General features: G+C 41.7%; 1 protein-coding gene across 1 annotated transcript in view; it reads left to right on the top strand.

Annotated features, from left to right (window-relative positions):
• Positions 1-5,888: 5,888 nt before the first annotated feature.
• The window catches only part of LOC106807208, a gene marked incomplete in the record, with an annotated part of 25,540 nt that continues 18,031 nt past the window's right edge, over positions 5,889-13,397 (top strand). The window contains 9 exon segments of the mRNA XM_014809493.1: positions 5,889-6,853; positions 7,444-7,531; positions 7,739-7,884; positions 8,161-8,314; positions 8,550-8,700; positions 9,149-9,203; positions 9,376-9,479; positions 12,261-12,374; positions 13,088-13,208. Coding sequence (XP_014664979.1) covers positions 7,752-7,884; positions 8,161-8,314; positions 8,550-8,700; positions 9,149-9,203; positions 9,376-9,479; positions 12,261-12,374; positions 13,088-13,208 — 832 coding nt within the window.

The following is a 13,397-nucleotide window of genomic DNA, read 5'->3' as shown; positions in this document are numbered from 1 at the left end:
CGTGGGCCTGATCAATAGCAATAGCAGAGAAGCTACGTGTCGTCTTTTTCACAGCAAAGTTTCCTTTCAGAAACTGGCATGGATGTTGTGAAGCAGGCAGTGGAGATTCTGAATCCGGGCCAGGTACCCATCATCACTGTGGATCAACCTCTGTACACAGTGGCAAAACAAATCCAGTGGAGTTGGTCAGCGACTCACGGCAAAGATAACTTTATTGTGATGTTTGGTGGGCTTCACATTGAGATGGCAGCACTCAAGATACTTGGCGATCTCCTGGAGGGAAGCGGGTGAAAAGGAGCACTTGTACAAGCTGGAGTTGCTACTCCTGGGACAGCAGATTCCTTTCTGAATGCCTCCCATGTGACACGCACACGACGCGCTCATCAAGTCACAGCCAGCAGCCTATATCATCTCCTACAGAAGGCTTACACTAAGTACAGCAATGACATGAACGATGAAAGGATCTGATGTCCCTGGAAGACTGGTGCACTAAAAGAGCTGTGTCATGTCCCCAATTCCACTTGTGGTCTATCATCCTGCAGCTGGAGATAGAGGTGATGATCTACGTGCAATCAATAAGGGATGCCGACTTCCTACTCTATATAGATGCCCTGACCAAGATCGTGCCTTGGTTCTTCGCCTTGGGACACACACACTATGCCAGATGGATACCAGTCCACTTGCGTGACATGATTACACTGAGAGATACTCATCCTGATGTCCACCGTCATGGCGAATCATGGCGACAGATTTAGACTGGTCGTAGAAGAGGGGAAGTAGAGAAGTGAGCGCGACACTGCTCTCTAGTACTGCATTTGGTGGTTGAAGGCTAGCGTGGTGCACAGCCCACGAGACGGTTTCATCTTCTTGGAGGGTGTCAGTGGCCAGCACTGTCTTCATCTGCTCGAGTCACCTGTGAATCAAACAAGTGCAGAGTGATGCCGTATTAATTCATTAGGGTAGTAGTAGTTTCATTAGCTTGATAGTAGTCATTGTGGTTAACTGGCACAAGCATTGCTATATATACGCTGGTAAAATTGAACATACCTGTACTCTTTCTGCATGGCTTCAGGAATCAGCAGGCAGTCTGCTTTGTTGGGTCCCTCCACCGTTGGTACAGGAAGATCCTGTCTGAGCATAGAAACAGGGGCCACATTGGTGTACGTGTCTGGCAGTTTAGCTGGCTTTCTTTTGAGACTTCTCTGAGTGTTGTCTGGATTGGTAGCAACATTCCGCTGAACACCAGTGAAAGCGTCGCCGGGACGTTGGAAGAGGGAGATGCCAGTTCCATGGAACGAGTCGTATGCACTAGTAGAACTGGGATTGTGGTCAATATTGTCCACTGCGGCAGTTGTAAACAGGTCACTCTTGAGTTGAGGAGGACAGACAGCTTTTTCCACTTTATAATGTTGACAGATCTTGTTTCCAATTTCTGTGGAGCTGTCCAGCACCCGATCATACGAAATGCACAGACCCAGGTCAAAACGGGTGTCCACAAGGGCGCGTTTGCGGGTCTTCGTGTGGATCATGATGCCCAGGTATATGGGCAATGGTGTCTCCCGGTCTTGGCTGTGCCAAGTGGTGGGTCTATTTGTGGTGGCGATCTCCCTCTGGCATACCAAACTGTTGTATATTAGTAGCTGTGAGAGGGTGAGGGCTGGTTGAGGCGTAAACACAGAGCTGGACTGGGTTGTGATCTTTGGGCCATACAACACCATGGCGACTAGTGCTAAGAGTGAAACCGGCACTGACTCCTCCTGGCAATGGGCATCAAATGAGCCACGGAAGTCTTGCTTTACTCACTTGCACCAATATCTCCATTGCATACGAGAATCACATCACGATCTTGCTTGTGAGCGTCCATGTCTGGGAAGTAACTCAGTATCCTGTTCTTGAGTTGGGTGGAGTGTACACGCCCTGTCACATGCGTGCCCAGTTGAGCCAGCCTGGTACTGTACAGATTCACCAGGTCTGTTAGCTTGAATACTGGTGCAACAAGATTGTCCATGCGCACTTCCTCTATATAGGTGACAAGACCAGCGAATGCAATGCCATGGTTAACATCGTCTACATTCGATTCCTGTGATTTCGTTTCCCTTGTTTTATTATACAGAGAGGCAAGACACTGAGCGTGGTACTTAGCCTCTTGGGCAATGAGGTATCCAGCACTGAGTTTGGCTAGGAGTGGTTTGTCCTGTAATTTTAGGGCACACTGCCTCACACGAATGTCACGTTCGAATGTTGATGCATTTCGCAAAGCATCTTCTGCTGCAGGTTTGCCACAGAAGAAGCATATATCTGTTGAACAATGTTCATGTTCATTGCTCTGGCGGGTGAACTTGTGGGTGTCTGGATCATCTTCGTGGGGGCATTTTCCTCTTTTCAGCCCTCTGAAGTTTAGTTTTATTATACTGCAGTCTGCAGGATTCGCCACATTTGGCTTTGTGATGCCGGAATGCTCGATGATGCCCTGACCCTCATCCAGTTGTGACAGTTTTAGTGTTGTTGGCAAGCAACTGATCTTGTCGAAGGCTACAAGATGCTCGGCTATGTTCTTGTATCCTGCGCAACCTGTGGCACGTGCTGAATTAGATGGACATTTCAGCATCTCATCTCTGCCTTCCTGTCACAGAACACATTTTTTCCAGTCTGTGGTCAGGCACTTTGTGCCTGATGTTCCAGGCTCATTATGGTCCACCACCTTGAATAGTTTCGCCATTGTCTCTCAATTCACTATGCTACTTGAGAACAGTATGTATTAGCTCTAGCACCACGTACCATAAGCTGAAGCCACCAGGAATGTATGTCAGCTGCTACCACCGCTGTGCTCAAACAACTATAGTATAGAGTTGTTTTTATATTCTATTCTATATTCTATATTCGATTGTTCTATATTTCTATTGTTCTATAGTTCTATATTGTCTCTATATGCTAGTTGTTTTTCCACAGCTGCGTGCGTGCGGTGTATTTGTGTGTTGCAGAGGAACGTTTGAACGACATTAATTTATAGGAAGTTATCTGTAATGGATAACGGATTTAAATGACGGCCATTTTAAAATTCAAGACGGCGGCCTCTGACCGATAATGATTTTGATTGCAATGTGTTCCTTGACCCCGATAATGTTGGTTTAGACACAAACATCATGTTTCTATGTTGAATATTTGCTGAAATATTAAATTATAATGGATTTGAATAGCGGCCATTTTGAAATCCAAGATGGCGGCCTCCGACCAATAATGATTTTGATTGCAATGTGTTCCTTGACCCCGATAATGTTGGTTTAGACACAAACATCGTGTTTCTATGCTGAATATTTGCTGAAATATTAAATGATAATGGCTTTGAATAGCGGCCATTTTGAAATCCAAGATTGCGGCCTCCGAGCAATAATGATTTTGTTTGCAATGTGTTCTTGGACCCCGATAATGTTGGTTTAGACACCAAGATCATGTTTTCTATGTGAATAGGTTCTAGGACAAATACCCCTCGGACAATCACCCCCATGCCACCCCCGGACAATTACCCCCGGATATTTACCCCCCGGACAATTACCCCGGACATTTACCACCCGGACATATTACCCCCCGGACATTTACCCCCCGGACAATTACCCACCAGGACAATCTACCCCCGGACAATTACCCCCCGACATTTACCCCCGGACAATTACCCCCCGGACATTTACCCACTGGACATTTACCCCCCGACAATTTCCCCCGGACAATTACCCCGCGCGGACATTTACCCCGGACAATTACCCCCGCGGACATTTACCCCCCGTACCAAATCACCCCCGGACAATCACCCCCGGACATTTACCCCCGACAATTACCCCCCGGACATTTACCCCCCGGACACATACCCTGCTCCGGACTTTTACCCCCATTGGCCATTCACCCCCCGGACAATCACCCCCCGGACATTTAACCCCGGGACAATTACCCCCGCGGACAAATTACCCCCCGGACATTTACACCCGGACAATTACCCCCCAAACATTTACTCACTTGGACCCGGTTCCACAGTCGTGGATTAACTTTAACCCTGAGTTAAGGTTAACTCTGAGTTAAATTCACTAACTCTGAGTTAGTAAACTCCGAGTTAAATTTGGGTTTCATAAACATGGTTTAAATCCTGAGTTAAGTAACTCAGAGTTAAATGTTTTAACTCAGAGTTAGTATCCCATAATTTCCAATAATAATAACAATAGAACAAACGCCAGCAGCAGACGAACAAGCTAAATGCAGCAATGGTAGGAATGAAGAAGCGATCACCAAATTTTTCTAGTGCAGAAAAGGCACTGCTAGTGGAACTTTATGAGTTTAACAAGAGTGTGCTGACATCGAAGCTAACAAACAATATTACGAACAAGTGCAAAAACAGTATATGGACAGATTATTATTATTGTTATTGAGTTATCTTATATACCCGGCAGCCGGGTAAATAATAAACAAGGAAAATAATTTTTTGGCCAACTCGGGGATCGAACACGCGACGTTCACGATATTAGCACGACGCTCTAACAGTTGAAGCTACCGAGGAATTTGTTACAAGTAATAATATTATAACTGAACGAATGGAGGGATGGGAATAAATCAGTGTTGGTACGCCATCTATAGGCTCACGTCGGTCAGCGAACAACAAACGTAAATAAATATGGTTACAAGCGGGATGATTCGAACACGGGGCAGTACTAGATAAACTAATTAGCTCTAGTATTACTATCCTGAGGCTAAACTAACCTCGTAGAAACTAATCTTCAAAGTCTAGAGGATGATACCGAAGACTAACTATAAATAAATCGAATGTAAGTTGTTTCTTATGTATAAATTATGCAGATTCTTATGAAAATCTTACCGGCCCCGTCGGTTCAAGGATAGAGAACATGGGGCCCATTGAAACCTATGTCATTTTCGTAAATGTGGGGGTAGCCCCTTTAAAATCGACAGGGGTACTGGTGAAGGTGTTCTTTGTTCATTTCAACCGATAAACATTATGTGAGTTAACAGGAAGTGTCGAAAAAAATGGGTCGTCGTGTTTGCGATATTCTTTTTGTTTTTCGGAAACTGGGGCGTTAAAAAGGTAAAAATCAGCCATTTTTAACCCTGAGTTAAGAGTTAATCCAGGTTCGAACCAGAGTTAAATTTTAACTCTGAGTTAGGCATATTTAACTCAGAGTTAAAGTTAATCCACGACTGTGAAACCGAATTTAACTCTGAGTTAACTTTTAACTCTGAGTTAAGGAATTTAACTCAGAGTTAAGAGTTAACCCACGACTGTGCAACCGGGTCCTGAAGTTTTTTGTTTTTTGTTTTTTTGTATATATTTTTTCTTTATGCTGTATTTCAATGTTTTGTACTGTAACACTGTATCACTAAGAAATTTTGGGGATCGTGGGTATATATTTGCTATAGTTTATAGTATAGTATGTACAATAATTATGTTATGTACGTTGGACCACAATGGAAATAAGTGTGTTAGCCACGCTTTTTTGTGTTTTCATCCTCGATAATTTTCTAGCTGCATTTTGTTTATTTATGCTGTTATCGATGTAATGTATGCTTTAGTAATTATCGAAATAAATAAATCTAAAAAATCTAAAAATCTGAATCTACTCCTTCAGATGGGATTCTTCCATAGATATCATATAACAACATATATATTATGTTGTTATATCATATCTATGGATTCTTCCCATTCTCACCACAGAGATCACGTGACTATCGGCTCATATTAGCAAAGATCATATACATTGTATATGATCTTTGATATTAGATTGCGCCGCCACAACAAACAAGAGAGCAATTTTCATCTCTGTGATGAGATTGTGGCGATCGATGATGTCGCTTCGTTTATTACACGTGACGCTGTACTGGTAGTGGTAATATTATAATTATTACTATTACTATTAGCTCTTGATATATTATGTATATATTATATCCTTTCTTCGTCTCACATTCGAATTCGTTATTAAATAAAAGGCTAGATGGCGTGCATGGCAAGGAAACTGGCGAAGCTTGCTATGGCGTGACAGTTACAGGATCGTAGTCCGCGAATCGTGGCTTTGCTGATGTTTGTTTACAGTAGGCCCCTAGAGACCATGACGTTATCTGTGCGATCGAAACGTGCTGTTTTTTTGCGCGGATCGTGTGATATATAGTCGGGCAGCAGAGCTCGTGCATCAACGATGTACGAGCGTCCGTGGATACAGGTACCGGTAACTGTGCAGTGTGGTAGCATAGGGCCATCGACATCGCATCGGTTGTAACGTGATATATTGCCTATTGCCAGTATTGACTATTGGTACGACTTACGGTTATCGACGTATCGACCTAGCTGTACACTCCACAGTCTACAGCTACACTCACTGACTCAGCTACAGCAAGTACATACATCGTCCGTTTGTGATCAACTGGCAACTGCTAGTTACAATTAAGTCGCAACGATGATGTCGATGAGGAGCATTAACCGTCCGGACTGGTCTTTTCGTGTTAACTGGCTTTATCTCCCGACGCTTGCACGGTTTTCGGGATTCAAGACGAAAAGCGTAAACTTTCATCATCTGATCGTCATCATCGTCATTAGAGCGGCCATTCTTGGTACCGTGCACATCAGCATATGCGTATAATATCACACAGCGATAGACTGCACGGCCAAACCAGCACACTTCATTTGAACAACTATGCCGACTTGAACAAGCCGGCGATCAGGCCATCTCAGTGACAGTGCTGTGTTAGCCATGGTGGTGGCCCGCTCTTTTCAAACGCCTGCCGAATAACATAACAATAACGTAACGAATTCCGAAATTGTGTATATAAAAACCTACCCGGATCATTAATAGAAAAGCAAAGGGTAGGTAACGATTATATTAGCTAATTTATTATTTCTATTAATATATATACCGGTATATTATATCATGTTTATTGATTTAAAGCATTCCAGGTTATAGAAGCTCAGTTTATGAAAAGTCGCACATGCAGATCAAATTATGACCATAGCTCTACTGGTGCACGCTGTCCCTTTGCTTTGCTGCCATTATGACCACTAAACTCGGAAAATAAATTCATTCTCACAGAATTTTCTAAAGTATGTGGGTTTTTCATGAAACTCGATCAAGTTGGCATCTACTGCAGACTATATAGTGGTGCTGTGCATCAGTGTTAATAACAGATTAACCATTGAATTAACAGGAGAACTCATCTTCTAAGACAGCATCTAAGCTCTCGTATAATTTCATATACATTTACATACAAGATGAGTCATTCCGATTCTAATGAGCAAAGTAACATGTCGGGGTGTTAATGTATGAAATTGTTGTTATGGATATATATAACAATAGGTAGGTGACAACGTGTATGCATGACGGATGGAAAAACATACAGCTCCCAACAGCATGCTAATTCATGTATTGTTGAATGGGTTCTTTTTTGTTTTCCATGCAGGAGAAAGACAAGGAACAAGTTTCTTGACGCTGCCTGCTGTAGAAGGGGGAGATTTGATTGGTAGAAATTGGATTAAATCACGGCACAGGTTAGAAAGCACAGCAATTTTTTTAGTAGTGTGATGCCAGACACACCTCTCCTTTAAGTAGCATGATCATACAGATCTGTAACTAGATTGCTACTCTGGCAATTTGCTAGTGTCATCTGTTGTAGATATCATTCGTGAGTAACAATGACACTCATTTTAATGCATTAATCATTAAATACTAGTTATTTCTGTAATGACTGTTTTCAGGTTATAGTGCTTGATGCATGTAAGCATGTATACTAACGTGGCTGCTGGTGCTATAGCAGCACCAACGATAATGCCATTGCGAAACCCACACCTTGGTTTGCCTAGAACAAAGATTGACACCAGTGTGTATGTTGAACTGAGGACAGGTATTACTAGTATTTCTGACATGTGCAGTATAACCTGCGTGTGTTACCCACGCGTTATTGGTTGTGCGTGCAATAATGCATACTAATAAAACAATTACAACAATTTGTCATAGATATTTGGTACAAATAGATGCTGATTCATGTTTGCGTTTAATCCATTATATCATCACTTAAGTTACAGGTAGCCTATACAATTTTTTAAAGTTGCTAAGAAAATGTAATGAGAAAGTAATAGTCAGTCGGTTGTGTAATGAATGCATGACCTTTTATCGTCAGAGTCTCCTCATGCAAAGCTGTACTTCACTGTCGATGGACCAAAACCAAATCCATTCCAGCTGAGGATAGGAGGCAAAGAGGTGACGCATAAGTATGTGGGGCCATTTACACTCAGACCAGGCAAGAGAGATGTCAAAGCAATTGCTGTGTCGAGGTAAGGTGCCCTTAATGGGTGTAAATTAAACATGCATTTTTTAGAAAAAAATATAACTGGTTTTTGTTCTTGCCAGTTTTGCCAGTAATGTATTTGTAGCGAAGGTTTCGAACTGTAGTGAAGGGTTCTTAACTTCTTTTTATATTGTCGCGTTTATTTCCCTCGAAATCTATCTTCTCCAATGTCATGATATAAACCTGTATTACGTATTTATTCGTGTATATTTCTGCTGCAGAGATGGGCTACACGAGAGTCAGGTTGTGGATAAGACGTTCGTTGTGGAGGAGGTGACTGATGGAGGTTACGATGACATCAATGACTTCTGGATGGATGAGGGAGTAGAGAGTGTGAAGTCAAACAATCCATATGCCACTGAATACAGCAAGGTGAGTTGTTGTGTCATTGAGTGTAGAAACTAGGCTAGCACAGTAATCTCGTATTCTGAAACTAACGATTTTACTTACTAATAAGTAGTTTAGTTTGTAATAGTAAATATACCAAGGTCATTTTACTACTAAAGTCTACTATTGCTCATCACATAAATGAGTTTGATGCATTTATGCATGTGTTCAGGCAGCTTGAGGTGTATGTGTGTGTGCTCAGTCAGTCATGCAGTTGCGTAAACGCATGCGTGCATGTGGCTTGTATTACAAAATTAAAACCTTTCCTAAAATGTAGTATGATACATCTGTAGATTACAGATGGTCATTTTCATCATTGACGATTTTGTCAAAAAGACTCTCCCTCTCTACGTACTTTCTCATTGAAGTAGCTTGTAAATTTGTTCGTGTTATTGTGAATGTGATGCACTAATAACTTTGGTTATTGTTATAGGCTCGAACACCGGTGAGAAGCAAAGTGAAGGATGCGTGGAGCAAGCCATTTCCAGGTGTGTAATGTATTATTAGAGTCAAATGCAAATAGTTATAACAGAAATTCACCCCAAGAGTTTTAATACACGTCTGAATGTACAACAATTATCGAATATATAATACGCAATACGAACAATATTGTACTAGCATGCATATATGATTTAATCTTGGATTAACTTCCTGACTCAGGTTCCAAGATAGAGGGTCCCATCAATCCAGTTAATTACAATGGCACGCAAGTGAACATATTTGGATTGCCACCTCAGCCAAGTGGTCAGCCATCTATTTCACAGGTAAGTAACGCTTTTTAACGCACTTCTTTCACCCGTATTTGGATCAGGGAAGGTGCGAAGCAATAAAATCAGGGGTGAATAATGACAAATTATTTGAAGAATGACAATTTATTGAATAATGACAATTTATTTGTCGTCGTTCACCCCCGATAAAATAAAAAGCATATGTTCATACGTGTAGCTTGCATAACACATATAAATTGTTGTCGCGTTTAGGGGTGTAATCTTGATCTTGCTGCGTTACCCCCCCCCCTTCACACGAGCTGGGGATATCCTGACTAGGTCACCATCAGTGACTACACTGCCCTTATCATCAACTCTTTTTTTTTAGTTGTATTTCACCTTGGAAGAGCTTTCTCTTAGTTTTTTCCTGAGAGCATATTTAGGGCAAACGTTCACAGGAAGTTCATGATGATAGGCAATGTATCAGAAGTGTTATAATATAGATAATGTCTATATATTATGAAACTCCTGATTGTACCAGATCCATAAGCCTCACGTCCCATTGTTCATGAGTTAATATGAAAGTTTAGGAATCGGCAACATACTTCAGCTTAATTTCGGAATCTCTGAAGACATTCCATCTACCTAATCCTTGAAAACCCCTTAATTATTAAATACATGTTAGGTGTTAATGTGTCTCTTTTCATAAGGCTATGGGTTTTCAAAGATGTTGATGCCATGCAGTATATATCAGATTAGTTTAGAGATATAGAGTTATGGGATTGTGGGCCATTATTATAACCCTGTTACTAAATTCTGAAATCTGTTGCTGCTGCTGTTTGCTCAAAGTCATTTGTACGCGAGTCTTGTGAATTGGGTACATTACCTATCGCTGTGAACTCCTGGTGAACGCGTGCCCTAAATATGCGCTCATATTTTTTTATTCCCACAAGGAATGCATCGTGAGTACTTGAGCCATCCAATGTTTTTTTCTCCAGTAATTGCGCGGAGGGATCGATGAATGGGCAATGAGGTTTACGTGTGCTGGGCGATCATCAAACACTAGTACAAAACAAAAATGTGTTAAAAAGTGTTTATGTCTATGATAGGTGTTGTAAATTGATGGGGAAACAATATAGATATATGTGTGCGTGTGCGTGTGCGTGTGCGTGTGCGTGTGCGTGCGTGCGTGCGTGCGTGCGTGCGCGCGTGCGCCCGCGTGTGTATAAATACACATGTACGCATGTAGTGTAATGTATACCGTGTCCGATTAGGGCTTGGCCTACAGGCACTTGAAACGGTTTACTAGTTTAGAATAGGAAGTTCATCGATCCATATGCGTTGGCGTCCCACATAAAATGACCGGGGAAACATATGCTCTAAACATCGGTGTGCCACATGTTACACACAGAATCTCATCTGGTATGATTTTCGCACATACGGAGTCACGGACATGCTATGGAGCTGACTGTATGCCTAATGTTAGTCTACCTTCTCCATTCCGTCTCATTTAAGCCCAACGAAACCATAGGTATGTTTCCGGTTACATTGAAATAAGGTCGGTAGGTCTTTAAATTCCCGAAACCTTTTTCTTGCGAATCTGTTAGAGAGGATATGTGAGAAAGCGGAGGCAGTGACCTGATTGTACAACCCTCACAAATTATGTAATCTTGTCTCTGGTTATGTGGGGTTGTCAAACGCGGCAGTCCCGTATTGAAACCCGTTCAATAACTCTGTATAGTTGGATGGTGGTGAGCTTATCAATCCAACATGTCACTATCTTTGTACAAAAAGATCGAATGTTTGGAAATAAATTCGGGGATTAACGAAGGCTTTCGAGTCCCTCGCATTAAACGTGCGAGGTGCTGTGGTTGCTTCTGAAGAGAACTTCACGTTCACCTGTTTGAATAGAATTTGTTTCGGAATCTTGTGGAGTGTTCTGCTACTCAACTCTCACGTTTATGTTGTGTTTCGCTCTTTTACTTTGTTCAAGGGCTGGTATACGCATGCAACAATTAAGAGATTACATATATAAACAAGATTCACGTTGTTGCATACGAACAAAGTACTCTCGAAACATCGATCGTGTCTGGGCTCTTTATATTAGGAAGTGTGCGATTTGCCTCTAATAAGAATAGAGGAAGGCTATTTGCGCGTCGCACTGCATATTTTACAGCGGCAAAAATAACGCGGTTGCGTGTCCAAGGGGTATTGATTTAGGGCAAGCACACTTGGGTCAGAGCATGTGCGTGGGTGGCAGGAAAATGTGTGCGGGAATCGGGGCCACATGGTTGCGCGAGGATTTGCCCTCTGTGAAGGGCGAAGGTGGGTGTATGGTCCTGGACGTGTTCCAACGCGGCTGAAGCAGGCACCACATGCTAGTGTTTTAGGATTAGTTTGAGGGCTGGGATGTTAGCCTTGTGGAGTTTTGGTCGGCCCTGCGTACCGTTGCTGTCCTGAGGCTGCATTTATGAATGAGATGTCACTTATATCCGAAAAAAATTCTCACTACAAAGCCAGAAATTCACTATACATAATATCTTCATCTACTCCTGATAATATCGAGAGCAAATAATACCTAATATAATTAATAATTAGGTAATATTAGCTTTTGATAATATCAGGAGTGTATATATAATATAGAGAATATAATGTAATATAAAGGAATACAAGAGAATATAATATAATAATCTATGTTATTACACTCATGACAATATTGTATATGTTTCCTATAGCACACAGGGTGTTGTGGGTTGTGGGAACAGCACAGATTCTGGGTAAAGTGATTCTGGATTATCGGTTACACATATCCAAGCTTTGGCTCATTTTTTGGCACAGGTGACGCCGACAGGAGTTGGCTTTGCTGCGTATGGAGCGAACCCGGTCGACTTTACTGCGACTTACGGCCCCTATAGACCCACCACAGGGTACCTCACCGAACAAATGTTACAGGTATAAATATCATTGTGGTAGACACTCCGGTCAGTATTTTTTAGACCATCTCTGAGTTAGAGACTGACGTTTCATTACTGTGAGATTCCCGTTTGGTGTTCAGCAGTGACAGGCAACATCATTGTTGTTAATAAACATATTGTTTACAAGGCTCCCTCACATTTATGTTTTACCCACTGCTCCCCCCCCCCACATACATACGTCAACCCCCTGCTTCATTCTCATGATCACTCCATTAAATATAGTTCCTTCATTCGTGCAACATATGTTTATTTCCTCGTTGTCTTTTTGCCCGCGTTCTCCATTAACTACTTATTTGCTTGTTAGATTCTTTTATCTTCAATCACAATTTATACTCGGGTATTCATCCTTAATCATTTCCATTTACCATCTCTAGCTCCCACTTGTTATATTTTTCCTTATGTTCCTCTATTGTTATCATCTGCATCTCTTATATATCCTCCTGCTTCTAACCTTTCCACCTCCCCACGATCTCATTTTGTTTCACCTGCCATCATATCAGGAGGGTATAATATAGATCCATATGATCCATATTTAATCTATATTATACACTCCTGAGCATATGTGATGCTCTGTTGATATCTCACGAGGTATTTTTGCAAATATTTTGTGAACAACCTTTTTGATCCAACTCTGTCTAGGGGGTGATTCGGCCCAGTATCTCACACATTACCTTGTTGATGTTTGCACAGAAGTTGGAGGATGTCGGGCAGGGGCAAGTCGAGGAGACGAGGCAACAGATAAGCGGAGAGGCAGGAAACAGAACTGCCATTGGCATGCCTACAAAGAAACTTGAAGTCAGTCCAGGAAGCGGTAAGTGTACAATGCTTTCATCGGCTCAAGCTAGATGTCACAGTCAATGTGTTTTTATTTACTAGTGGTTCTCGTGGGTGAAAGATATATTAATAATATCAGGAGTGAATAATAATAGATAACCTATTATTAATATATAATCGATTATTAGATCGATTATAATCGATAGATAATCTATTATTAATAGAT

This window comes from Priapulus caudatus, unplaced genomic scaffold (assembly GCF_000485595.1).
Source record: "Priapulus caudatus unplaced genomic scaffold, Priapulus_caudatus-5.0.1 Scaffold201, whole genome shotgun sequence".
Taxonomy (NCBI): Eukaryota; Metazoa; Priapulida; class Priapulimorpha; order Priapulimorphida; family Priapulidae; genus Priapulus; species Priapulus caudatus.
This window is presented reverse-complemented; position numbering and strand designations above follow the sequence as displayed.